General features: G+C 46.3%; 20 protein-coding genes across 20 annotated transcripts, besides 1 other annotated feature; 10 read left to right on the top strand and 10 right to left on the bottom strand.

Moving 5' to 3' along the window:
- Positions 1 to 22: 22 nt before the first annotated feature.
- On the top strand, positions 23 to 1,417 carry ECU03_1440 (tRNA adenylyltransferase; the record flags this gene model as incomplete). Its single annotated transcript, NM_001041016.1, has 1 exon — positions 23 to 1,417. The coding sequence occupies one exon, from the start codon at positions 23 to 25 to the stop codon at positions 1,415 to 1,417; it is 1,395 nt and encodes a 464-aa protein (NP_597652.1).
- A 9-nt stretch (positions 1,418 to 1,426) lies between these two features.
- Positions 1,427 to 2,032, bottom strand: ECU03_1430 (uncharacterized protein; the record flags this gene model as incomplete). The annotated part of the gene is made up of 1 exon (NM_001041015.1): positions 1,427 to 2,032. One exon carries the CDS (start codon positions 2,030 to 2,032, stop codon positions 1,427 to 1,429), a length of 606 nt encoding a protein of 201 aa, NP_597651.1.
- Positions 2,033 to 2,161: 129 nt separating this feature from the next.
- Positions 2,162 to 4,036, top strand: ECU03_1420 (uncharacterized protein; the record flags this gene model as incomplete). Its single annotated transcript, NM_001041014.1, has 1 exon — positions 2,162 to 4,036. One exon carries the CDS (start codon positions 2,162 to 2,164, stop codon positions 4,034 to 4,036), a length of 1,875 nt encoding a protein of 624 aa, NP_597650.1.
- Positions 4,037 to 4,106: 70 nt separating this feature from the next.
- On the top strand, positions 4,107 to 6,143 carry ECU03_1410 (uncharacterized protein; the record flags this gene model as incomplete). Its single annotated transcript, NM_001041013.1, has 1 exon — positions 4,107 to 6,143. The coding sequence occupies one exon, from the start codon at positions 4,107 to 4,109 to the stop codon at positions 6,141 to 6,143; it is 2,037 nt and encodes a 678-aa protein (NP_597649.1).
- A 76-nt stretch (positions 6,144 to 6,219) lies between these two features.
- On the top strand, positions 6,220 to 7,731 carry ECU03_1400 (uncharacterized protein; the record flags this gene model as incomplete). The annotated part of the gene is made up of 1 exon (NM_001041012.1): positions 6,220 to 7,731. One exon carries the CDS (start codon positions 6,220 to 6,222, stop codon positions 7,729 to 7,731), a length of 1,512 nt encoding a protein of 503 aa, NP_597648.1.
- Positions 7,732 to 7,941: 210 nt separating this feature from the next.
- ECU03_1395 (uncharacterized protein) lies at positions 7,942 to 8,235 on the bottom strand (the record flags this gene model as incomplete). Its single annotated transcript, NM_001415568.1, has 1 exon — positions 7,942 to 8,235. One exon carries the CDS (start codon positions 8,233 to 8,235, stop codon positions 7,942 to 7,944), a length of 294 nt encoding a protein of 97 aa, NP_001402476.1.
- Positions 8,236 to 8,719: 484 nt separating this feature from the next.
- On the bottom strand, positions 8,720 to 9,520 carry ECU03_1390 (NADHX dehydratase; the record flags this gene model as incomplete). Its single annotated transcript, NM_001041011.1, has 1 exon — positions 8,720 to 9,520. One exon carries the CDS (start codon positions 9,518 to 9,520, stop codon positions 8,720 to 8,722), a length of 801 nt encoding a protein of 266 aa, NP_597647.1.
- A 112-nt stretch (positions 9,521 to 9,632) lies between these two features.
- On the top strand, positions 9,633 to 10,676 carry ECU03_1380 (uncharacterized protein; the record flags this gene model as incomplete). Its single annotated transcript, NM_001041010.1, has 1 exon — positions 9,633 to 10,676. One exon carries the CDS (start codon positions 9,633 to 9,635, stop codon positions 10,674 to 10,676), a length of 1,044 nt encoding a protein of 347 aa, NP_597646.1.
- A 77-nt stretch (positions 10,677 to 10,753) lies between these two features.
- Positions 10,754 to 12,004, top strand: ECU03_1370 (histone deacetylase; the record flags this gene model as incomplete). The annotated part of the gene is made up of 1 exon (NM_001041009.1): positions 10,754 to 12,004. One exon carries the CDS (start codon positions 10,754 to 10,756, stop codon positions 12,002 to 12,004), a length of 1,251 nt encoding a protein of 416 aa, NP_597645.1.
- A 20-nt stretch (positions 12,005 to 12,024) lies between these two features.
- Positions 12,025 to 12,942, bottom strand: ECU03_1360 (Myg1-like protein; the record flags this gene model as incomplete). Its single annotated transcript, NM_001041008.1, has 1 exon — positions 12,025 to 12,942. The coding sequence occupies one exon, from the start codon at positions 12,940 to 12,942 to the stop codon at positions 12,025 to 12,027; it is 918 nt and encodes a 305-aa protein (NP_597644.1).
- An 84-nt stretch (positions 12,943 to 13,026) lies between these two features.
- ECU03_1350 (uncharacterized protein) lies at positions 13,027 to 14,094 on the bottom strand (the record flags this gene model as incomplete). Its single annotated transcript, NM_001041007.1, has 1 exon — positions 13,027 to 14,094. The coding sequence occupies one exon, from the start codon at positions 14,092 to 14,094 to the stop codon at positions 13,027 to 13,029; it is 1,068 nt and encodes a 355-aa protein (NP_597643.1).
- A 43-nt stretch (positions 14,095 to 14,137) lies between these two features.
- ECU03_1340 (uncharacterized protein) lies at positions 14,138 to 16,714 on the bottom strand (the record flags this gene model as incomplete). The annotated part of the gene is made up of 1 exon (NM_001041006.1): positions 14,138 to 16,714. One exon carries the CDS (start codon positions 16,712 to 16,714, stop codon positions 14,138 to 14,140), a length of 2,577 nt encoding a protein of 858 aa, NP_597642.1.
- Positions 16,715 to 16,812: 98 nt separating this feature from the next.
- ECU03_1330 (proteasome regulatory particle base subunit RPT1) lies at positions 16,813 to 18,060 on the bottom strand (the record flags this gene model as incomplete). The annotated part of the gene is made up of 1 exon (NM_001041005.1): positions 16,813 to 18,060. One exon carries the CDS (start codon positions 18,058 to 18,060, stop codon positions 16,813 to 16,815), a length of 1,248 nt encoding a protein of 415 aa, NP_597641.1.
- Positions 18,061 to 18,188: 128 nt separating this feature from the next.
- ECU03_1320 (uncharacterized protein) lies at positions 18,189 to 19,079 on the top strand (the record flags this gene model as incomplete). Its single annotated transcript, NM_001041004.1, has 1 exon — positions 18,189 to 19,079. One exon carries the CDS (start codon positions 18,189 to 18,191, stop codon positions 19,077 to 19,079), a length of 891 nt encoding a protein of 296 aa, NP_597640.1.
- A 161-nt stretch (positions 19,080 to 19,240) lies between these two features.
- ECU03_1310 (uncharacterized protein) lies at positions 19,241 to 20,431 on the top strand (the record flags this gene model as incomplete). The annotated part of the gene is made up of 1 exon (NM_001041003.1): positions 19,241 to 20,431. The coding sequence occupies one exon, from the start codon at positions 19,241 to 19,243 to the stop codon at positions 20,429 to 20,431; it is 1,191 nt and encodes a 396-aa protein (NP_597639.1).
- Positions 20,432 to 20,465: 34 nt separating this feature from the next.
- Positions 20,466 to 20,538, bottom strand: a tRNA (tRNA-Val).
- Positions 20,539 to 20,649: 111 nt separating this feature from the next.
- ECU03_1300 (uncharacterized protein) lies at positions 20,650 to 21,147 on the bottom strand (the record flags this gene model as incomplete). The annotated part of the gene is made up of 1 exon (NM_001041002.1): positions 20,650 to 21,147. One exon carries the CDS (start codon positions 21,145 to 21,147, stop codon positions 20,650 to 20,652), a length of 498 nt encoding a protein of 165 aa, NP_597638.1.
- Positions 21,148 to 21,166: 19 nt separating this feature from the next.
- Positions 21,167 to 22,303, bottom strand: ECU03_1290 (uncharacterized protein; the record flags this gene model as incomplete). Its single annotated transcript, NM_001041001.1, has 1 exon — positions 21,167 to 22,303. The coding sequence occupies one exon, from the start codon at positions 22,301 to 22,303 to the stop codon at positions 21,167 to 21,169; it is 1,137 nt and encodes a 378-aa protein (NP_597637.1).
- Positions 22,304 to 22,355: 52 nt separating this feature from the next.
- ECU03_1280 (uncharacterized protein) lies at positions 22,356 to 23,636 on the top strand (the record flags this gene model as incomplete). Its single annotated transcript, NM_001041000.2, has 1 exon — positions 22,356 to 23,636. The coding sequence occupies one exon, from the start codon at positions 22,356 to 22,358 to the stop codon at positions 23,634 to 23,636; it is 1,281 nt and encodes a 426-aa protein (NP_597636.2).
- Positions 23,637 to 23,675: 39 nt separating this feature from the next.
- Positions 23,676 to 24,338, top strand: ECU03_1270 (cytidylate kinase; the record flags this gene model as incomplete). The annotated part of the gene is made up of 1 exon (NM_001040999.1): positions 23,676 to 24,338. One exon carries the CDS (start codon positions 23,676 to 23,678, stop codon positions 24,336 to 24,338), a length of 663 nt encoding a protein of 220 aa, NP_597635.1.
- Positions 24,335 to 24,886, bottom strand: ECU03_1260 (uncharacterized protein; the record flags this gene model as incomplete). Its single annotated transcript, NM_001040998.1, has 1 exon — positions 24,335 to 24,886. The coding sequence occupies one exon, from the start codon at positions 24,884 to 24,886 to the stop codon at positions 24,335 to 24,337; it is 552 nt and encodes a 183-aa protein (NP_597634.1).
- Positions 24,887 to 25,063: the final 177 nt, after the last annotated feature.

The raw sequence follows: 25,063 nt of genomic DNA, 5'->3' as shown, positions 1-25,063 counted from the left end.
TGTTTTATTTGGTCCCTTATTTATGGACGGCCGGATAAACTGTACAGAGGCCGAGAAAGACATTTTCAGCCTGATACGGAGTCACGCCAAAGGATTTGGAAATGTAGTTCCGAGAGTTGCCGGAGGATGGGTTAGGGATAAGATAATGGGGAACCCCAGCTTTGATATGGACATAGCGCTGGAGAATATAAGCGGATATAAGTTTGCAGTGGGACTGGTGCAGTCTGCAACAGGCCAGAAGCTTACTGATGTTCACGTGATAAAGGATAATCCAGAGAAGTCTAAGCACCTGGAGACTGCAGTTGTAAGGATAAATGGTTTTTGTGTCGATTTTGTCAATCTAAGAAATGAAACATACTCCGAGACCAGGATCCCTAATGTGAAGCCTGGAACGCCGCAAGAAGACGCCTTCAGGAGAGACCTGACCATCAATTCATTGTTCTACAACCTGTTTACTGAGGAGATCGAGGACTATACTGGGAGGGGTCTTGAGGACATAGGGCGCAAGGTCCTGGCAACACCGCTGGACCCAAGGACGACTCTCCTTGATGATCCCCTGAGGCTCGTGAGGATTTTTAGGTTCCACTCGAAGCTTGGGTTTACGATCGACAAGAAGATTGATGAAGCACTAGAGGACAAAAGAGTCAAAGTGGCATTGGCAAAAAAGGTTTCGAACGAAAGAATCCACATAGAGATATTCAAGATCCTCCGCTATCCAAGAGGGCAGTATGGGCTTTTGGAGATAGTTAGAAGGGACTATGTCGAGCCTATATTCAAACCACCAGTAGAAAGCAGGACATCCTACGAAAAGGGGCTAGTGTTCTGCGAGGTTGTAGAGAAGATCACCAATCTGTGGGGGAGGCCATACAGAAGAGAGGTTCTGAATCTGTATACCGTGTTATGCTTCTTCAGCAGACTAACTGTTCCAGGCGGAAGAGACTCCGTTTTCTCTAACACCTACATCGTGAAGACCTCCCTCCCATCCTCCAAGAGCTTTGTAAAGATGATAAATAAGATCGAGGAGAGCCTCGTTTTTTTGGATGGCTGCGATATGAAGAAGCCAAAAAATGAAGATCTGATCCGGATGGTAAGATTCATGGGGGAGACGTGGTATGAATCACTGGTGATTTACTCTGCAATCGAGCACATGAGGGGGGGGCACGAAAAGTATGAGAACGGGCTAAGGGTTATATATAGTATCATACAGCAGGAGATCGGAGAATGCTACTTGTCAAGGCCAATTATAGACACGAGCAGGCTAGCCAAGACATTGGAGATACCGAAGCCAGACATACGCTTTTATATCGAGGAGAGTATCGTATACCAACTCCTTAGTGGAACTGAAAGTCCGGAGGAGATTGTCGACCACTTAAGAGGAATAAAGGCTGCAAGGGAAGCAGACCAAAAAAGGCTTTAATCAATTAAATCACATGCAACAAGCACTTTTGGAATCCCTGGCATTGAGTTTAAAGGACTCTTTTGCAGTTCCAAAGCCGATCTTCTTGTATTTCTCGATAAGTCTCTTTGTTAGATGCTCGAAACTTTCGTTAACACAGATGTTGTCCTTCGCACTGGTCATATAGAATGACGATTTCTCAATGCCGTTTTCGCCCAGAAATTTCTCTATCTCCTCGTCTGTAACCACAATTTTTTCCTTGTCATCAACTTTGTTCCCCAAGATGATTATCTCGACATTCTCGCTTGTGTTTTTCCTGACCTCACTTAGCCAATCCCCAAGATTATCAAACGACTCCTTACTCCCCATATCAAACACTATAATGATCCCATGGGCTCCCCTGTAGTAGTTTGATATTATTGCCCTGAACCTTTCCTGCCCTGCAGTGTCCCATATCTGGAGCTTTACCTTCTCTCCTGCAACCTCCAAAGACTTGATCTTGAAGTCCACACCTATTGTACTTGACTGCGTAAAGCTGTATGTCTCATCCGTATATCTCTTCATTAGGCAGGTTTTCCCAACTCCGCTGTTCCCAATCAGGATCATCTTGAACAGATACTTACACTCGGAGTCCATGGCCCCCTTGTTTTCCTTTCTTTTATCCTAAAAATCGCGAGAGCCTGTGCTAGGATACGAGACATCTGGAATTCATGAAACAGGTGCTTCAGGAGAGGGATAAAAGCAAGAACTTCTTGCCGGAGGAAAATGTTTCTGGCGTCCAGACTGAGACTTTTTATACTTGGAGAGCCTTTGTTGAGACCATCGCAGCCATCTCCATTCCAGTTGTTTATGCAGGAGACTCGGTCTAATGTAAGGTTTGACATATATCTGCTCGTTCTCCTGGTGATAGCATGCCTGGGGCTCGCTCTAGCCTTCTTCAGGAACTCAAGAGATGGAGGGAATGCTCTTCTGTATGCCATTGGATTCCTCCTTATATTCTGCTCATACAATCTTCAGAAGGTCATTGAGGCTAACAGAATGCTGAATAAGTCGGTGCCGCACACAGATGCTGCAGAAAGCTCGTGGTCTTGGAGAAGATGGATACCCCCCTGGGGGATTAAGCTTGGCAGCTCCCTCCGCATTGCCCATGGCTCCAGCCTCCTTTCGAATGCAGGCCTCCTGGGGCTTCCGGAAAAGACCGGTATGGCGTCTCGTATGTCTCCATACGCAGTCCCCCATGGGATAGAACAAGAGAAGCTCGAAGGCGTGAATCCCAGCCCCGAAGAGGCCTCCAGAAAAAGCGGTTCTCTTGTAACCTCAAGAAGGGAGAGCCCAGGGACTCGTACAGAAGAAAATCCCTCCATAAGAAAGAGAGACAACCTGGAAGCAGATGACAGCAGCAGCGATCACCAAAAATCCCCTGTACTCAAGATTGCCAGGCCATCGATAGCTAATAGAAGAATGGACAGTGCCGAGAAGAAAGAGGCCCTCCTTGGGAACCTTATGAAGATATTTCAGCTCAAGGTCGAGACCGATGAAAGCCTGCAGAGGCATGTTTTGAACCTTAAGAACATCGAGATGCAGGTCAACAAGATTTTGGAGGAATTTACTAAGGTATTCAAGATATTCATGAAGGAGGCGGAAAAGATAGAAAGTGAGATGGTTGGGTTCAATGCATCTACAAGATATCTGAACATATCTCTGAACGAGCTGAAAGTAGAAATCAAAAAGTACTTTTCTAATCTTCCAAAGTCCAGGGCTAGCCGCGAGATTCCGAACTATCTCTCAACATTAGCCAGAAACTATCACAACAACGAGGACATTGGGAGTGGAGATATGGGGCCTATGATCAGGTATGAAAGCTGCATGATGTTCCTCCTTGCAGTCCAGATGGTGCTCTGCCTTCTTCTATTCCTCGCAGCTTTGGCAAAGCTTGATGCAGTCACCTCCATTCTGAGACCTGTTGTGTCCGTAGGCCTTGTTGTAGTGACATTGCTAAGTGCTGTGTTTCTTCTCAGTGGCCAGATGCTTGACAGAAGCTGCAAGTCTGGATCAGTCAGAGGATGCAGCTTCACACCGGCACTTATAGATGGGGTGAAGCGACTTGAGGTGGTGTCCAAGGCCGACGACCTAGAAGACCAGCTGGATGCCATTTTAAAGGAGACTGGATATGTTACAGAGGCCCTGAGCCTGTATGTAAAGGCCATGATGGATACAAGAGTCAATGCAAAGATGTCTGTCTTCTCCAACTTGTTCAACAAGATATTGTTTGTGTACGACGACTTTGGGCATCTAACGAAAAAGAAGGTCGACAAGAACACATTCTATGGCTATATAAAGATAATGAGCAGGCTTTTGGAAAACATTGCAAGCCTCCTGGAGTTTTCTGAACAAAAGGACATGGTCGACATCTATGTCAACGAAAGGGCCTTTTTGTTCTGGCTGAATGCAGACAAGGGCTCTGTGGTTGAATCCATACGAGAGATTACAGAGGCAGGACCAATAGACAGGTCTGGGATGCCCCCAAAATGGTGTGTAAATGCACTGCAAGGAATATGCGATGCGAAGGACAGTGTGGATGCCCTGTTTTTGCTAACTCTTATTGGAGGGCCCATATTTTTGTTTCTTCTCTACCTGTAACGTGGCAGCTAACCCTGTGGCGGATCTGCAGACTTAGGTTTTGTAAACAGAGGGAGGTAGACCCTACTAGATGAAGTATATCGTGAGCAACATCAAAGCTGACCAGGTGGAGAAAGGAAAAATAAACAAGATATACATCCCAAGAGCGCCTGAGCTAGATCCATCGGAATTTGTGCTGGTGGACAACAAATATGCCTTCAAGTTTGAGTTTACAAGTGGATGCAATCTGCAGCTGAGCAAGATCCAGAGAGAGTTTTTGAACAAGAGTGTTGGAAAGGATGAAATAAACGTTAAGCATCTGAATGTTGTTGAGTGCGACCCGATCTCGCTGCTCAAGTTAGATGTAGAGCTTATCAACCTGGAGAAGGTTGACTTTGACGCAAAGGAACTCATTGAGCAGTTCAAGAACATTTATGTGTCTTTTCCCTTCAATGTCGACCAGAGATTTTATCTGTATCTTGGAAACCTGGGATTCAAGGTGGTTGTCCGAGAGATGTTTACTGCCCTGGACAGAAGATATGGGATTCTTCTGAGGAACACAGAGGTTTTCATCAGCTCTGTCTCTGACAGGCTAACATTGTCAAACAACACTAAAGAGAACATTCTGCTGGACCCAAACTTCAACTTTGAGTCTCTCGGGATTGGAGGACTGAAGCAGGAGTTTGGGAAGATGTTCAGAAGGGCATTTGTGCAGAGAGCATTTGACTCTGACGTGATCAAGAACTTCGGGATACCTCACGTAAAGGGAATAATTCTCTATGGGCCTCCTGGGACTGGGAAGACGCTGATAGCAAGAAAACTGGGGTCTCTGCTCAATGCCAGGCCGCCAAAGATAGTAAATGGACCTGAAATCCTCAACAAGTATGTTGGGCAGAGCGAGGAGAACATCAGGAACCTGTTTAAGGATGCAGAGGAAGAGTGGAAAGTGAAGAAGGGGGACAGCAACCTCCACATCATTATATTTGACGAGATTGATGCCATATGCAGAAGAAGAGGAAATAGCAGTGGGACAGGGGTTGGAGACCAGGTAGTAAACCAGCTCCTCAGCAAGATGGACGGTGTGGAATCGATAGAAAACATTTTGGTGATTGGAATGACCAATAGGCTGGATTTGATTGACGAGGCTCTTCTCAGGCCGGGGAGGTTTGAGATCCATCTGGAAATCTCTCTCCCCGACGAAGAGTCCAGGATCGAGATATACAGGATCCACACAAAAACGATGGAAAGCCACGACTACTTGGACGCGAATGTTGACCTGAACAAGATAGCCAGGCTGTCCAAGAACTACACGGGAGCAGAAATAACGGCTGTTGTAAAGAGTGCCGTGTCCTTTGCTCTGGAAAGAAAGGTCCACGGGGAGAAGCTTGATGGAGAAAGAATGAATGTTGTAGGAGACAAGAACATCAAGGTCTACATGAACGACTTCATCCAGGCATTGGACGAGGTCAAGCCCTCCTTTGGGATAAACGAGCTGGAGTTCAGCAGGTTTGAGAAGACCTTCTACGAGACTCCCATGTTTACCCAGGGAGTTGAGCACGGAAAGAACCTCCTTACGAAGCTGAGAAAAACAAATCTCTACAGCACATCGTCTCTGTTATTCCATGGCTGTCCAGGAGTTGGCAAGACAACGCTGGCCGTGAAGGCTGCAAGGTCCTCGATGTTCCCGTTTATAAAGATCATCTCGCCAAGAGACATCATTGGACTTAGCGAGTATGAGAAGGTCAACTACATCAAAGGGAAGTTTATGGATGCATACAAGTCCGAAGAGGCTATAATAATACTGGATGACATTGAAGGGCTTATCGACTTTGTGAACATAGGGCCCAGATTTAGCAATGCCGTGCTGCAGGCACTGAAGATATTTATCAAGGAGGAGAGCAGAAAGAAGATGTTTGTGTTCGGCACCACAAGCTCTGTTGAGGTCATGAGAGAATGCGGCATCTACGAATGTTTCCAGTCTGCATATGAGGTAGAGAAGATCGGGTTTCCGGACTACGAGATTCTGTGCAGGCAGAACCCAAGTTTTTCGGAGATATGCTACGAGGAACCTATGTCCATCAAGCAGCTTCTCTCGCTCCTAGACGAGCCCGATATCTCTCCCCAGTGAGGACTTGCCATTAAACGGTTGTTTGACCTACAGAGTCTCTAATTCTATTCGGCACCATTTCATCCCCAGTGTCTTGATGGAAGATCTGAAAGTATTCATTGAGTCAAACATCTTCTCTGCAGCTTGCCCTAAGGAGAGGGATTCAGAAGAAAAGGCGATGTTTAAGGGCGGAATTGTGTCGTTGGATCTCTTGCAGAGCATGAGACCGAAGACCGAGATAGAGAGCAGCCGCCTGAGTTACGTGACAAACCTATGTCTTGCCGTCCCCAGGCCGTTTCCGATTTCAGACGAGCTAAGCGGGCTGGAAAAGGCATGCATGAAGCTGTCGTTTGGAGAATATGAGGATATTGATCTCTCCATGTATGGCTTCCGACACGAGCTAGTTGGAGCTATTCCCACGAGAGGGGGGTGCGGGAATTCCATACTGGTTGTGAGATGCAGCGGCACGAAAAACGGAAGAGAGCACGTCTACTCCACCCGGAGGTATGAGTTTGGCAACGAAATTGTCGAAAGTCTAAGTGTGGAGGAGCAGGCCATACTCCTGGTCGAAGCGATAAGGATTTTTAATACGGAAGTTTGCCATGATCTTAGGAGACTAAAGATTCAGGCATACATAGACAGAGTGCTGTTTCCAGAAAACGAAGGAAACGAAATAGTTAAGATGACTGCCCATTACTACCTCATGATGCTGAATCTAGAGCCATGCGAATTGGATTTTCCTTGTGAAAAGATAACAGAGTCGGCATTTGAGCTTCCCTTTGTGTTCCGCAGTGAATGGGAGAAGGTGCTAGGTGACGCCTACTACAATTACTCTGCCCATGAAAAGGCCTTGGAGTACTTCAGGAAGCATGGATGCAATACCAAGGCCATCAATTGTCTGATAAAACTCAATAGGGGGAATGAAGCAGCCGGAATGGCGCTCAAGGAAATAGAGAGCATCGGAGACCCTACAAGCCACCAGTCGAGGGTGAGGCTTTGCAACATGAACACGATTGTTGGTACTATAACTGGCGAAGAGATATATTTTGACAGGGCATTTGATGCATACCGCTCATATGAGCCGTTAAGGGCCAAGGGAGTTTATTTCCTCAAGGCTGGCAACGCCAAGAAGGCAGCAGCCTCTTTTGAGGAGGCGCTTAGGCTGGCTCCACTAAACACAGAGATACAGTTTCTGTATGCATCTGCCCTTACCTCTTTGTCAAGATTTTCGGAGGCTGCTGCTGTTTATGAGAGGCTGGCTGCAGACGACCAGAAGAATGCGGTGTTTCTGCGAAACCTAGCTATGTGCAGGATTCAACTCAAGGACATTGCAAACGGACTCTCGAGTCTTAAGAAGGCATCTATGTACGACAATGGTGCAATGCAGGCCTACTTTCTGATGTCCATTAAGTACAACATGCCAAGGGAGATAAGATACTCTCTGGAAAGAGTAAGCCTCTTTGAAGACCTTGAAGACGGAGTTGTGTATCTCGTCGAAAATAGGATCCTTCGGAAAGATGAGGTGAAGTCTGCATTGATGAAGAACAGCAGGATTGCACATGTAGTAGAGTCGTTGATGAAAAGGGTGGACTCAATCCGAGTTCAATAGATAGTCTTCGGGCCAGGCCCCACAGTCTTCTTTCACTGCCAAAGCTTTTCTTAGAATGCCTATACTTAATAGGATAGCCACTCTGCACCATCACTCTCAGAATGTTTCCGGGTCCGGAGTTCGATTATTATCAGGTAAAAAAACCTTAGAGGAAAACAAATAAACCAGGCTTTATAAAACAGGTTACAATTGAAACACAATCCATGCGGATCATCTTCGGATATAGAGATCGTTTGATGTCGGATGAACACTGGAGGTGTTCTCTTCAAAAGTATTTACACTAAAGGCGCTCCGATGTGAGGCTATCTTACAGTCTCCTCTCTCTCTAGTCCTTCTGTTTTGGAACCAGTTTCTAATTTTTTCTTCAGATACTAACGATTGGCTCGCAATGTATGCTCTCTCCTGGGTATTTGGATGAGGATTTACCTCAAAGTAAGTGTCGAGGAAGTCTCTTTGCGCTTTCGACAGTCTGGACTTTTTAGCTGGCATGTGCTTTATCTTCATTCCAAAGTTGTTTGAATGTTCTTTTAACGTTTTATGTTGAATTAATGCACCTTTTCAATATATGTCAAACACTGTTGATATATTTAGTAAAGTAATACTATATTAATGACCAGGATAAATAAGATAAGTATTATGCCTCGGCAATTAAGGGCAATTCCACCCCAATATATCATCCTTGCTCAACTAGGGAACATAAAGGCATTGCTCCTCCAGCGCCGGTAACAGTGCACGGCCTTCGAAATCGGAGCCTGCGTTCTTAGCAGAAGCAGGCGCTTCCTTCTTTTGCAGTCTCTTAGCCCATAAGAAGCAATTTTTTATACCATTGTGCCGCATAAGGAAATTTAGATCTATAAAAATATTTTTGTGGGTGTAATTACAATATATTTTGATGATTATACCATCTAATCTAGTACTATTGCTTGAATGGAAAATAAATTTTGCCGAAGAACCGTATCCCGAATTTGAAATCTCACGCTCTGGCCAACTACTCGAGCTCGGACTTGAAGATGGTTTTCAGCTCCTCCAATATGTCTCTGGTTATCAGACTCCTCTGGTGCCTTTTGTATGCAAGTCTCCCTGCCCTCCTAACCATTATGCATCCCAGGACTACTGATCCAAACACATCTTGCCCTGCCACTGGTGCCTTGCACTTGGAAACCAGCGATGCTATAGTTCCTGCCAGGATGTCGCCCTGTCCCCCTATCCTTTTCGGGCATCCCTCAATGTCAACTCTTGTCTCACTGTCCTTCCACAAGACCACGTCACAGGGGCCCTTTTGAACATAGAAGACCCTTTTTTCGATCTTCTTGATGTGTTTTTGCTCGTTATGATTTGGAGTGATGATAACAGTACCGAAGTCTCTGACTCCCAGTCTCTCGGCCAGCCTTATTCCATCTCCGTCTACGACCAGCGGAACACCCTTTCCACTCAAGTACGATAGTATTTTTGCTATTTCCTTGCATGTTGCTTCGGAAGGCCTTCCAAGACCAGACCCGACAACACATGCAGTGACCTTCTGTAAGAGCCACTCCTGGTACTCTATGGTGCAAACTATTGATTCGGGCAGTAATGTCTTCAGGGATACGATGGCCTCTGGTTCCGAGAATATATACACCAGCTCGGACCCTGTGAAAAGGGCAGCCAGAGAAGCAAAGTACGGAGCCCCGGTGTAGTACCTGCAGCCCCCTATTATGAGCACCGTACCAGAGTCTCCCTTTTTATTACTAGTGAATGTGTGGAGCCTGGACTTCACCGGAGAAACTATCTCTGCCAACTCCTTGTCCATGGGCTGAAGTCAACACCCTGGCCTAAATCTTTTGTAATAGAATTCAAGCGATAGCAGCTTCGAAACTTGTCCATATCTCTTGTCAAAATCTGGAACAAGCAGCCCCAGGCAAATGAAGCTTGAGAAGAACAAGGTCGATCAGAGGAATGGGTCTGGAAGCATAAAAATGGTTCCAGAACACCAGGACGACATCTACGTCCTTAGTTCTGTCATAGATGCTGGGGACATGGTGACATCTGCCACAACTCGTAAAATCCAGATTGATGGAAAGACTCAGCAGAGAATGATGCTTACACTGAAGATAAAAATAGAAACAATAAACGTGGATCTGGAAAGCTGCACAATCTATCTCAAGGGCAGAACTGTGGTGATCAACGAGTATGTCAAGCTAGGGTCGTACCATACAATAGACATAACCCTGGGACAGTCCTTTGAGCTGGAAAAAGAAGAGTGGCCAGCGATGTCCATAAAGTTGCTCAAAGAGGCTACGAGGCCCCAGCCAGAGACGGCCTTTATAGTGTTCTATGAAAGGGAATGTGTTGTGTCTATCGTAACGCGTAGCAAGATCAGCATAGTATTGAAGCAGGAGACGAAGAACAGAAAATTTGCCAACATCATCAAGGCACTGGAGAAATATGTTGGAAAAGTCAATCTGTTTGTGGTTGCAAGCATGTTTGAGATAAGAAACGACTTCAACAAGGCTGTTCAGGCATCGAAAGAGCTGAAGGAGGCATCCGGTAGCTTCTGTGTGGTCAAGGTTCCTCCAGAATGCAGAGGGTGTTCAAACTCAAAGGTCATCAACACAATACTCACCGACAAGGATCTCTCCAAGACTTTTCAGGGGATCCAATACATCGATGACCTGAGGGAGATAGACGACTTTTTTGTCAGGTTTGCAAAGGGGTCCGAACTGGTATGCATTGGGATGGAGGACATCAGAGAGGCAATGAACTATGGTGCTCTTAAGAGACTCATGGTCACCGATGAGAAGATGAAGCCTGTCGATGTCGAAGAAAGGAGAAAGATGGAGATGTTTTGCAAAGAGGTTCAGGCAATGAATTGCAAGATATCCGTCATTCCTATTGCACACTTTTCTGGAGAAAGGCTAAAGGACATGGGGGGTGTTTGCGCAGTACTGAAGTTCAATTACAGATGACCGGAGCAAACTTTGGTTCCTAGGTGTTTCCGAAATGCAATCAAACGATATTTGGGCATCAAAATATTTTACCCCGGATGAACAATAAGAGAGTGGTTTACTTCTATGACCCCGAAATAGGATGCTTCAGCTACGCAATGGGACATCCAATGAAGCCTCTGAGAGTGAAAATGACCCATACTCTTCTTGTTGGGTATGAGCTTTACAAATACATGGATGTTCTCAGGCCCTTTCAGGCATCGTACGAGAACCTGACGAACTTCCACGCGGTAGACTACATAAACTTCCTTTCAAGCGTCTCCAGCGAAAACATGGAGGAGATGATTAAGGACCTCCACAAGTTCAACATCAGAGACGACTGCCCTGTGTTTCCGGGGCTCTACGACTATTGCAGACTCACGAGCGGAGGGAGTATTTATGCAGCCCAGAAAATAAACTCCGGGAAGTATGATGTTGCAATCAACTGGGCTGGAGGGCTGCACCATGCGAAGAGAGGAGAAGCCTCTGGATTTTGCTATGTAAACGACATAGTTCTAGGGATTCTCGAGCTCCTGAAGTACAACAAAAGAATTCTGTACATAGATATAGACATTCATCACGGAGACGGGGTTGAGGAGGCATTCTATACCACCGACAGGGTCATGACAGTCTCCTTCCACAAGTATGGAGACTATTTCCCAGGGACAGGGATGGTCACCGACACCGGCCTGGCAAAGGGAAAGGGCTATTCGGTCAACGTTCCACTGAAGGACGGGATTGACGACGAAAGCTACTTCAGTATATTCAAGCCCATTGTCAGCAAGGTCATTGAGACGTACCAGCCAAATGCAATTGTACTGCAGTCTGGGGCAGACTCCCTTTCTGGAGACAAGCTAGGGTGCTTCAATCTGTCGCACCTGGGGCATTCAAGGTGTATTAAATTTGTGCAGAGCTTCAACATCCCACTCATCCTTCTGGGAGGAGGTGGGTACACCATTGGAAATGTCTCGAAGGCATGGGCATACGGGACAAGCGTGGTTCTGGATGTGGATATCCCCAGGGAAATCCCCTACAACGAGTATTTTGATTACTATGCACCGACATACAGGATAGATGTTCCTACATCAAACATGGCAAACCAGAACACAAGAGAAGGCCTAGAAGACATTATAGCGAAGGTCTATGAGAATCTGAGGAGCCTTTCTCATGCACCATCGGTACAAATGGTCTCCATTCCTCCGTCCTTCATCAGCGACGAAAGCGACGAGGACGAGGTTTCCAAGAAGAAGGCTGAAGCAGAAGACTCAGACGATTACAAAGCATTCTCTGATTCAAAGGACGAGGACTAGTGTTGAATAAATTGTTGTTTTTATTGGCGTGGATCTTCATCATCCGGAAGAGACTCTGTGCACATTTTCAGTGCATTCTCTAGTGTACTGTTAATTCCCATAAACCCGGAGGAGTGGACAAAGGTACAGCCCTCTATTCCAGACGCCTCCACCAGCTCTTCGTTCACAAGTCCACGCCACTCCTTTCTGAGGGGATTTTTTGTTTCGAATGTTCCCTTATGTTTTGGAATAGCAATTACTCTGTATGCACCTCTATGGGGAAACACCATGAACTTGAAGTCCTTCCCATTCTGGGCTTCAATCTCCAGGACCAAGTCCGTGCTATAGTGCTTGTCTAGCACAAGAATCGGCCCACTTGTTTCCTTTATCTTATTTTCCATGTGTTCGTAATTGTCAGTCCACAGCTTGATCCTCTTCATGTAGTTGTCAAGATCCTTATCCACAATCCTTAGTGCCTCATAGAACCCCTCGGTTTCTGCATCTCTCCCAGACCCATCTACATTGAACAGATTGACTAGGTCTGCAATGCTCCGAGGCTTTATCTCCCCATATATATCCTGCCCATTGTCTATGGCATCCGCATACAAGAAAAACTCAGAGTAGATCTTGTCCACCACAAGATCGTATGTTCTACTGGAGCTCTCTATCCCGTACAGCGACAAGAGTTTCCTGTGAAAGTATTTGAAGATGAGTCCGCTGCTGCTGAGCTTGACGCTGTACTTCGGCGAAAACGTTTCGAAGAACGTCCTCTGGTGGTGATCAAACCTTCCCAGTCCAGGATCGAACACTCCACCAACATCGTAGACAATATCACCCGAGTCGATGAGGGTCTTGTCCCTTGTCCTCACTATCTCGGCATCTGGATATATCCGGAGAAGTATGCAAGATGCAAGGACTTCGTCATAGTGAAATCTTTCATTGTGTGTTATCAACTTCATCGATCCCTAGGGATCTGCCTCATTAAATATTTCCAGGATACCAGAAGTTTCCCAACTGTCTTTATTCATTTATTTCTGCCGCGCCTACGGAAGGACGAAGAACACCTTATCTCGAGGTATCTCTTCACTTTTCCAATTGTATAAGTAGTAACGGATCTCTCCACTGCCACAGACAAATCCAAGCCTTGCCAGAAATGAGGAGTTCTCCATCATGTCAAGGCAGTTAAACACGTCGCAGCCCTCAACTTGCGAAAAGTGCATAAGATCTCCAACCATTTCCGCAACATCCTTTCCCCCTCTGTAATACAGATACCCCCCTTGGATTTGTCGTCCACTTTTCTTCTCAATGGTCCCGACCACAAAGAACGCCCCAAATCCGTCGATAGCCCCATTACTTTCATGTACGTAGGTATACACCACATTCTTCACAGGCCTAAAGGTAGACACTATGTCCTCAAATCTCATTTCCTCATAAAACACATATCTCCTGCTCTCTTCTAGATATAGCCTTGCAATGTCCTCCATGTCCTTCTCCTCGGCCAGCCTTGTTCCCTCTCTTGCTCGGGTCTCTTTAACTTTCACTATCCTGTCACTAAATCCACACATAAATAGCCTTTCTGCATTCAAGGGCCGGTGATAATACCTACCTTGCGAGACGTTGGAAAACAGTTCCGTTCCACTCGTAAACACTCCCCGGAAGATCCCGTCCACATTTGCACGCCTTGTAATCTCTCTTATAAGTACAGGCGCCATCCTTTTCCCACGCATTTCCCGGGAAATGCATAGGAAATTCACCCCAAGCACCGAGCTTCTCTTTCCTCTGATGGACACCAGATGCTCCTTCCCAAATATAAACCCCACCATTCTCCCGCATAGCCGGAGCACAATGCAGTACCTTTTCTTCCCATCTCTGCCGTCAAACATCCATTGCAGGAACTCCACAGAATATCTAAGCATATGCCCAGAGTAGATGTCCTCAACATAATTCTTTTCAAGGAAATTGGCAAGCTCCTCAACGCACCCAAGATCCTCAAACCTAAATCCATCGGGAAGCTTCGGCTGCTCTATGGATATGGTGTGTTTGGAGGGCATGGCCTCCTCGCCATTCCTATCAACAGGCTGTGTGCTCCAGAACTTGTGGATCTTACCCATTTCTAGGGCTCTATCCTTGCCATATTAACAGCTACCCCAAACATTACGAAACAAATGGGAGTTCCACCAAACATTCGTGATCAACCTCCTCGCTTCCCACCTTTACACAGACCCTAATATCGTCAGACCCATACTTCCCTCTTTCCTTGAATACGGACCGGATCTCAAAGAGAGAAAACGAGAGCTCTTCAACGCTAAATGCTGCATCCTCACTGCATATGGCTATCACAGGAGATGACACCTCAACGTCCAGAGCATGGTCCTTGTAGTAGTTGCTAACGCACAAATACATTATTGCAGGCTCGTTCAACCAGATCGGCGAGAAGTGTGTTATGTAAACAAATGGATTCATAGACCTAGGTGTACTCCCATCTGACCGATCCTCTGGCCCCGAAAGAAGGGCCCCAAGCACCCCTTCCAATATAAATGTACATATCCTCCTAGGTGGTACCTCAATTTCTATTTTCATTGCCATCTCGTGAGCCTGGAAACCATCCACAAGAGCTCCTCGCATCCCTTCTGAGCTTCGAGAAGCCATCTTGAAGCCCAGCCTCGGCAACAACACTTTGTCTACTGGGGATGCATCCTCACCCATTCTACTGGAGTCCTCATCCCTTGGGTTTAGCAGCGTCTTCAGGGGGACTTTCGCCTTCAGAAAGACACGTGAGGAACAAACAGACTTCCCCAAAATAGTCGTCTCACTCCTCGTGCTGGGCATTAGGTCGCTGAAGAGCAAATCGGACACAGCAGGAGGGGACTTCTCCACAGCTTGTAGAAGTTGCTGAGGATCCTTAGATAAAGTGGGGTCTTCCTTCCTAACCATTGCTAACTCATCAAGACCATTGCCGTTGGTCCCAACAATGTTTCTTCTAAAATATCCAATGGCATTCTTTTCGTAAGAGTCTGCTGGCTCAACGGAATCCACCCCGGAAACCTCGAGGCTCTTGTTCAATGCCAAACAGGATCTTACTTTCGAGTCTCTTGGGAGATGGCTCTCGATATTCAAAAATAGTAGAGGAAGACAGTACTTGTAGTTGAAGATGTCTATGGAAAACGATGGAATGACAACAAACCTTACATCCCTGTATGCAGTACATCCACAGGCGCTCAGGATGACTCTGCGGTCGTAAGTACCCACACTTGGAAACACCATTTCGAGGCTGAATATGTTCCTCTCAGTTGTAAACTCCCTGTCATCAAAATAAACCCTAATACTCGAACTGTGGTTTCTAATAGCCTTGCAGGAAAGAGAATACAGCTCCCCACAAAGAACCTCGCAGACATCATCCGTCTCTACATGCATGAAAGGCACATCTTCCCGGACATCTAACGGAATACCAATCTCTATTCTCCGCTCGACCCCTCCAATATTAAAAATCCCGTGGTCTATGACGAATCTCCCTGGGCCTTCGAACGTAATTCCCTTCTCTGTGCGAAAAACCCGTGGGGTGCTGTCTCCGATGCGTAGGACACTTACAAGGCCTTTGCTGTGGTATTCTGCAAAGACAGACTCTATAACATTCACTGAACCCTGAAAATCACACTTGGATCCTCCGTATTTCCTGTACACAACTACCCCGTCTCTGTCGCTCCGGGCATGCTTGTCTTCAGGATCTGGGCCGTCGCTTCTTTCCAGAGACTCAAGAGTTTCCTTGATGTATCTGTTAGAGCAAACCAGTGCGTTCCTTGTGAGGCTGGACAAATTCTTTTCACTGAAAATAGGGTTTGTGAGGGTAAGAAAGCGCTCGCAGCATCTCGCAGACCTGTCCAGAAACCCCATCCTGTGGAATTCTAAGGCTGAATCAAACCACAATCCAATCCTCTTTCTGCAGTACCCCTTTCCATCAAGAGCCAGAGCCAGGGCTTCCTGGGCAAAAGCCCTGAATGGAGATCCTAGCAGAAGCAGGGATAGCATTTCTAGCGCTAGGACACTTCTTAGATCCACAACAATGCTCATCAGTCTGATCAGACATATGTGTGCAGGCTGAAGCGGCCTCAGATAACTTAGAATGCCTCGCGGAACAGGCCTCTTCGACAAAAGCAGGCAGTAGACAGACATTTCAATGCAGTACCACGAAAACTCATCATCTCCTCGGTATCCTGAGTATATCTTGTATGCCTCCTTGTATCTTTGCAAGAGAAACAATCCATCCGCAGATCTCTTGTCATTCTCTGGATCGCTCTTAAAGACATCTGCCAGTGACTTGAAACTCCATCCGCTCGATTGCTTTTCGACTCTTCTTCTACCCTCAAGATCCACAATTCTTCTGAATACCTCCTCGATCTCTTCCCCCATGACCTCGTCAATAGATACATAATGCCTGGACATTTCATCAACGCTGATCTTTTCATGACATACAAATACGTCAACCATATCCAGAAAGGCGAACCTTTCCCCAAAAAGTCCTTTTCCCAAGGCGTTCCTCAAGATATCCATTGTTGAAGACACGTCATTCACCGTTTCATGCATCAAGACATCCATGTCTTTGCTCTCTTTAAGCCTGAATGCGGTCTTCTCCTCTATCCTTTTAACCGCCTTTGCCTGCATCTCTACGTCAAATTCTCCCTCGAAAACAAGCCTCAATGGTATCCCCAACGTCCCTAAAACATTTCCATTCATTACAGGGCTTTCAAATACAAAACTACTATGCCTCGTCTAAAGCTTCTTATGTAGCATGGGCAGATAGAAACAACACACGACGCAACATGTTTATTGTCTTAGTTATATGTCAGGTATCTTGGCGTGGAGGAGAACTTTGCATATCCCTTGACGACCTTATCGACAGCCTTCAAAAAATCCTTTTCCGTCGCAATCTTCCTTCTTTCTCTTATGGCAAACATCCCTGCTTCTGTACAAACACTCCTCAGCTCTGCACCCGTTGCATTGTTGCAGAGCCTTGCAATCAGATCAAACCTGATGTCCTTGTCAACACTCATTGTTTTTGCGTGGATCCTTAGAATCGATGTCCTCCCCTCAAGGTCTGGGAGGCCAAACTCGACCTTCCTGTCCAGCCTTCCAGGTCTGAGGAGAGCCGGGTCAAGGGTGTCCGGCCTGTTCGTTGCCATCAGAACCTTTATGTTCCCTCTTGGATCAAAGCCGTCCAACTGGTTTATCAGCTCGAGCATTGTCCTCTGAACCTCGTTGTCATCGTCGTCGTCAAACCGCGTTCCTCCAAACGCATCTACCTCGTCAAAGAAAATAATGCAGGCCTTCTTTCCCTTGGCCATCGCAAAAATCTCCCTGACCATCCTTGCGCCCTCCCCGACATACTTCTGCACAAGCTCAGACCCAATGACCCTTATGAAGCATGCATTCGTTCTGTTGGCTACGGCCCTTGCCAGCAAAGTCTTCCCGGTTCCAGGAGGTCCATATAAAAGAACACCCTTTGGGGGATCAATCCCCAGTGCAACAAACCTCTCAGGATTCAGAAGAGGCGCTTCAACAACCTCCCTTATCTTTTCAATCTCCTCTTTGCATCCTCCGATATCATGATATGTAACATCAGGCCTTTCTTCAACCTGCATCAGGGTGACAGATGCATCTATTTTCCGGGGCAGTGGGAGGATAATCTGGTACTTGTTTCTATCAACTCCTACCCTCATCCCCTCCTGTATGAGGCTGGAGTCCACTCGCTTCCCCTTCCCAACAATAAACTTGGCTATCATCTTGATCCCTATCATGTATCTTGGCTCCTGGTATCCATCAAGCACCTTGCAGACCCTGGCCACCTGCAGGTTCGGCTCGCTTTGTATTCTGTTTCTATCTCCCAGAAGGTCCCAACACATCGGCGGTGCAAGCCCTGTCTCCACCTCCCTTGTCCCGAGCTTTAAGCTTATTTGCTCAAAAAGTCTCCTTATCTCTGCCTCCTTCTCCACTATTCCATCGGCGTAATAGTTCCTTCCGTAGCTCAGGATAAACCCCACATCCTTCTCTTCAATGATGTTCTCCTGCTTCTGGCCATTCATTAAAGGGCATCTACCTTACAAACAATTTCAACAAACAAAAGGCCGTGGACCATTTCCTGGACTTCGGCTACAGTGGACTTCATATAATTAGCGGCCAGTATATAAAAAGAATCGAATTCTTAGGGTGAATGAGCTGTAGTATGGATGTTCAGAAGAGCGAAGAAAATGAAAGCAGATTTCTTATTAGGGATAATAATAAGAGAAAGCTCCAGAAAATAGTATCCATTTTTTATGCAACCATCATGATGTACATGGGAGTTGCATGCATCGATGCTTTTTCAAAATTTATAGACTACGAACTTCTGTGTGTGATATACCTATCGATATCCGGAGTATTTGTAGCACTCCCATGCATCAATGTAGTAGCAGAAGTGGTGGCCGAAGCATGGGCGCTTTCAACAGAAGACTTGGAGAAGAGCAACGTTCTCCGGTGTGTAAAGATGGTTCTTGACCTGGTCGTAATTGGACTCATAACCAAGGAATGGTGGAAGAAATCTCTTTTGTATAAAAGAATAGGACCGCAGATGACCTCGAGGATAATACTTGCTGTACATACTATACTCCTGTCCCAGACAATTCTCAGCGACCTGGAGTCGGCCTCGTTGACGGCGATCCTGAGTGGAGCTCTGATGATGGTAGCAACGAAGATAATAGAAGAAAGGAAAAAATTCAAAGAGTTGAACTCCCTTCTTAGAACCATCATTGGCTTCATTAGCCATGGAGTTCCAAAGTCTTTTCAGAAGGAAGTCAGCGCAGCCCTAGAAAGCATACTTCCGGTGTTTGTTATTGCGTCCTTGGCTGTAATAGTATCAGGAATACTCATGAAACTTGAAAGAAAATGCATGAAGAATATCAAACTCCCAAGGAAGACCTTGCTTTTTATCTATGGAATAATTCTCATCCTGCTGGCCCTATACATTGCCAACGATGGAAAGAAAAAGTCGATTGATATCATTAATGATTTGGAAGATTCATTTAGAAGAGCCGCTACCCAGATCTTAGGGAAGACTTGGGTATGATTCTCCACAGTCACGAACATTAGATCAGCCTATCCCGAGAGTGAGGTGTTTATCTCTCCCTTAATTTTCTATCAACAAATTATCTCAGCAAGTATCTATCTTCTGCAGTAGATAGGGATGATATCTATCAATAAAATGCAGTATCCCCAATTTTCTTCATAATGGAAATCTCGGCAGAATCGAGCACCCCAAACCACAAAGAAAGGCAGAGCAAGACAAGAAGAAAAGAGGCGACCAGGGTCTTCTGGCTACTTGTCCATCTCTCGATTACCTCTGTCCTGCTCGTAATTCTAAGGCTTATTGAAGTAGACTTTATTCTCGAGTCGGCCATCAGAATAATACCCGGGAGAGGTAGGTATATCCTATGGCCTGTCAAAAAACTTTTAGGGCTTGGGTCTGTCCAGAATTGTCTTAGAAATGCATGCAAAGATGTGGAGAAGCTAAATACTATGTTGGAATCCAGAAGTTATATCCCGTTTGCGTCCCTAATACTCACGAATACCAAAAATGTGGAGAAGCTAAATACTATGTTGGAAGCCAGGAGAGTTTTTTGTATAGCGTGTGCGTCCCTGATACTCACGGATATTGCGTTGGGGCTGTTCATTAGAAGTATCATTAACTCCCTTAGGATGAACCCCAAGGCTACAGACTTCAAAAGAATTGCCATGGTGGCCGTTCGGATCTGCATTCTGGCAGTTCTTTTAAAGAACAAGCATGGAAAGGAGATGGCCAACCTCTTGGGGCCGGAGGACGTTGCAGGCCTGATAGTAGCACAGTACTGCTTTTCGTCGGCCTGGAATCTTGTTAAGGACATTGAGGAAAGCACGGGCGAAGAGATACTTACAAGGATTATGGGATACTGGGCAATAAACACAGCCATCTCTAAGGAAAAGCCTTCTGTGGTGGAAATGTTGGTGAACTCCGTGGTTAGGCGCTTTGAGAAGGATATAGATAGTATATCTGGAATAACGTCCATTATCATAAGACCCTCTTCTATCATTGAGTATATTTTGACGGTTATCATCACACCCTTCTTCTCTATAGTTATAGTGTTGTATCTTTCCGGATGGGCACGGATGTTTAAGCATTTGGTCCGTAAAGAGTTCCATATCTCCAATAGAACTGCCTATAAATATGCCATAGCTGTGTCTGTCGTACTGGCACTATTCTTCATCTACCGTGCATATTGTGAGCTCTGGAATGTGACAAATGCGTTGGGAACAAGAGGCAACATAGAAGCTCCACTGAAAAAGGAGCCATTTAACGGGCTGCTGGCCAAGGATGTCAGTGAAATAGATTGGCAGCCGATCAAGGATTTCAATCCACATATCCAAAGTACAAACAATAATTAAATACATACCTATGCATAGATGACATGGACAAAAATGCCCCCGCTCGGGATCGAACCAAGGACCTCATCCGTGTAAAGGATGCGTGATAACCACTACACTACAAGGGCGATAGCCCCCCGGAGGGGCCCACAGAAGTGGTTGCTCTCAACACAGGCCATCTGTCTTTGAGTCGAAAGAAGTCTGTTTCTTGTATAAACCTTTTATTGCCAACGCAGAATCTAGACGGTGTAATAAACCGTCTTGTTTCTTAAGACCTTGTATCTAAGCTCAGGATATCTTCTTGACCGGCTGAAAACAAGAATCCTTCCATCAACATCTGCGGATACCCCACTATCCAATGGCTGGACTCTGACAACGACGTCACATCCGTACCAGTCAGACTTCTTGCAGGTTCCAGATCTATACACCAGAAACTTCCCAGATACATTATTCCCATGTATGTTTGCTGCACTCCACACGTCATCCACAATGTCCGACAGTGCATAGCCCCCGTCATAGAACGACCTTACGACGATCTTCTTGCTGTGGCTCTCTGCAATCTTTCTGTAGTGCATTGCTGTTTCACTAAACGTGAATATAGAAAGTCCCAAGGCATCTGAAAGGTCAATAACAAGAAAATCCACGTTCTGCGGAAGAACCTCATCGATGCATACTCTTTTATTTGTAAGAGTCTCCAGGTCCAAAACCTCCCCCAGGGGCTTTCCTTCCATCTGCATGGACCTGGCCTGGAAAAATTTATCCCGAGGCGGATTCTGCTTGTCGTGCCTTCCTCAGCTGATTCTTAAGGCCATTAATCCCCCCGTTTACCGAAAAGGCATGGATCCCGCTCCTCTTGAGGATCCAAGCCCCCTCCTTGGACGATATTCCCCTTCTGCAGATAACTCCTATCCTCTTTCCTGATGCATCAATGTCTCCGGTCTTGCCCGGTAAGTCTATGAGCGGGATGTTGACAGAGCCCTTTACCCTGAACATCTCGTACTGGATTGGGGATCTGATATCTATAAGAAAGTAGGACTCAAGGTTGTCCAGAATGTCTTCCCATTCGACTGTATCCACGTCCAGGTCTTCCAAGTCCGTGGCAGAGGTGCATGGGGGCATGAAAAAGGAAGAGCTCTCGGGAACGCACTTCTTTGAGCAAACGCTGCAGCCGTGCTTCGGGGTTCTGAGCTTGAAGTCCATAAGGTCCGATGTCATTCCGTTGTAGATCGTCATTTTGGGCTCTACGTCTCCTGTGATCGTCTTGATCGCCTCCAAGGCCTGCAAGGATCCGATGACTCCGCAGATGGGCCCCACGACGCCTGCATCTTCGCACGTCATGGTTTCTGTCTTGATGTTTGGAAACAGACATCTATAGCATGGTCCGTTGGGAGTAAGCTTATATAGCTGCCCCTCCCACCTGAGGACGGATCCGCATATAAGACTCTTCCCAAGAGCCTTGCAGTAGTCGCTTAGGAGATATCTTGTGTGGATATTGTCCGTACAGTCCAGAACAACATCATATGGATTGATGATCCTCTCCACATTCTCCCTGCTGAGAAACTCGTTATATCCTTCCACCTCGACAGAGGAGTTTGCTCTCCTGACAAAAGACAATGCAGCCACGACCTTGTGCTGGGACACGTCTGCTTCTGTGTATATTACTTGTCTCTGCAGGTTGTGGATCTCGACCTTATCGAAGTCGACCAGCCCGATTCTCCTGGCCCCACACGACGATAAATACATGATCGCTGGAGACCCCAGGCCTCCACATCCAACCACCAGTATGCCCGAGTCTCCGAGGCTCTTTTGGCCGCGAACGTGTATTCCTGGAACGATTATCTGTCTAGAGTAGCGCTCCACATCTGTCTCGGGAAGATCTGATTCGAAAACCATGTTTGTTTTTCCAGGGTGCACAATTGTCAAAATACAACTTGAAACTCCCTTGATGGCTGATGATCATGGATCTGAGGGATCAGAACAAGCCTGGTCTGCGCCTTCTCGCACCAGAGGCTACAGGAAGAAATCCCTTGACATAGTTAGGCTAGAGAGGGCTGGGGATGCCGATGGGGAGCTTCTTGCAAAGTACAAGAAGGCCTGCGCTATAGAAGCAATGGAGAAGCCGATAGAGAACATTGTATTTAGGAACAGGCCCGTCAAGATCAGAGACAGAATGGAGTTTGATAATCTGGTTCTTCGTAACGTCAGAAAACGCATAACAGCCCTGTCGCTTCCTGCAAGGGATAGCAAGTATATGTTTGTGGGTGTCAAGGAAGGGTTCCGAGGAGAATCTACGTTCAGGTTCTCGTCAGAAGCGTCGGAGGTCTATTTGCTTGACCAGGAACTGAATCTAAGGCATGTCCTAAGCTTTGGATTTGGATACTGTAGAAGAGTGGAAACAAGGCAAGACGGGAGTGTTGTTCGATGTGTTGCCTTGTTTAGCGACGGGTTTATCCGAAGATTCGACTTTGAGGAGAATGTCAAGAACATGGTGGAAGTTGATGCATGTGGAGTGGTGAGCTTTGAGATCGACTGGGATCATGATCTTATTTTTGCAACCGACGGGACTACTCTCATTTGGATATCCCAAAGCTCTGTTGTGTCTGTATTCAGTGGGGTAAGGGGGATGATAGCCTCCATAGCCATCAAGAGAAAGCCACCAGAGGGGAATAAGAGCGGCACGGGATCTATGGCAAACCACAGCCCTCCCGACAAAGTGCCTCTCGAGTTTTATGCCCTGGGTCTGAACGGAAGGGTGCTTAGGTTTGATTGTAGGTTTCAGGAAAGAAAAGGGATATCGTTTCCTTCTGGATATACCTTCATCAAACACCTAGCCCAAATAGACATGGTTATTATTGTTGATACGCTGAACAACATTACAAAGATCCTTTATGACGAGGGAGATTCCCAGAGAACTAGCACGATGTTCAACCACTCCCTCTCTTGCTGCAGATCCAACGATAAGAGAATCCTGCTTGGGGGATTTGACGGAACTATTAGGCATGCAAAGGTCAACAAGAGGAAATCCAGGACAAAGACCCTTTTCCATCTGGCAAGGAACGGGGATGAAGTTGTGCTTGGACATTCTGAAGAGGAACTCAAAGCACTTGATCCAAAGGGAAGGCCTTTCAACGACAGCTCTGAGAGAGTTGTGGATCTGTATATCGGCAGGGAGCGCTTGTTTGCAGCATATGAGTGCGGGATCATTGTTGGACTAACATTATTATGAGAGAACAGAGATTTAAAGAGCAGGGTTTTTATATCCCTGATGAAGACATACAAGATTGCCGTTGATGGGCCTGCTGCGAGCGGAAAAAGCAGCACATCCGACTTGGTTGCAAGGAAACTGGGGTTTTCCCATCTGATATCTGGAAATCTGTATAGAGCTGTGACATATGGTCTGGTAAGGCGCTTTGGAGAGGTGCGTCCAGGAGACGAGGAACAGAAAAGATTTGTTCTTGAGCTGAGTATAGAGGTAAGGAACAACAGGGTATTCCTAGACGGAGAGGACGTGTCGGAGAGCCTCCGTAAGGAGGTGGTCGACCGCCACGTTGTTTCTGTTGCAAGGGAGAAATATATCCGGGAAAAAGTGTTTACAATTCAGAGGTCGGTGATAGACCTTGAGAAGAGGGGAATAGTTGTGGATGGAAGAGATATAGCCACCAGGATAATGCCAAATGCAGATCTGAAGGTGTTTCTTACAGCAAGCCCGGAGACGAGGGCCAGAAGAAGATACATGGAAGGCGGGTCTGAGTCCTACGAGGAACTGCTCGAGTCCATAAAAAAAAGAGATCACAACGATAGAACAAGGGAGCATGATCCCCTTGTTGCCACCTGCGATTCTATTGTTATCGAAAATGACAGCATGACATTGGAGGAAACAGCCGACGAAATCATAAGGCTCTTCAGAAGAGTAGAGTCTTTTAATTAAACTTCCCTCTTAGTCTCAAACATCTTCAACATGTCTCTGTGCAGGAAGTATAGAACACCTGTGAAGAACAAGGTTTCGAAGACTAGAAGTCTCGTGACCCATCTCCTCGATCCGGCAACCATTCTTGCATGCTCCTCGTGCTTCTTGATATGGACCCTCTGGGCCTGGATCACGGTTTCGAGAACATCCTGCAGCTCGGAAACCAGCTCGACGCTTATTGGCCCAAGACCTCCCTGGGCCCTCTGGTTTGTGTCTGGGCACCTATACCCGAAGTTGATGACCTTCGAGCTGTTATTCTTGACAGATATCACAATCTCCCCTTCCTCGCTGATCTTGTAGTACAGAACCGAATATGGGTCCCTTGTCTTGATCATTTGCCTGCCCTTTGTGTCAAAAATAGCCAGCTCGATCTTGCTGGTCCGCGGTGCCTGATACATGAACTTGTATATCTGGTCTGCAGTGACTTTATCTCTGAAGACAAACTGTTCCTTGGGCTCCAGCTTCGTTCTTCTGCACAGGATTCCAATGGCAAGTAGAAGAACCTTCATGAGGGGGAGATGTTTTTTGTTTATGAAGAGTGAAGAAGCCGTAGAGCCCGCGCTTGCCCATATTCTTGGAAAATCCCTTCTGGAGGTGGTGGCCGAAAGATGTAGAAGGAATGCATAAAAGGGTCAGAAACTATGCTACACCATTCTGTCTTCCATCACCGAGGCTCAAATGCGAAT

The sequence above is a fragment of the Encephalitozoon cuniculi genome, chromosome III (genome assembly GCF_000091225.2).
Source record: "Encephalitozoon cuniculi GB-M1 chromosome III, complete sequence".
Taxonomy (NCBI): domain Eukaryota; kingdom Fungi; phylum Microsporidia; family Unikaryonidae; genus Encephalitozoon; species Encephalitozoon cuniculi.
This window is presented reverse-complemented; position numbering and strand designations above follow the sequence as displayed.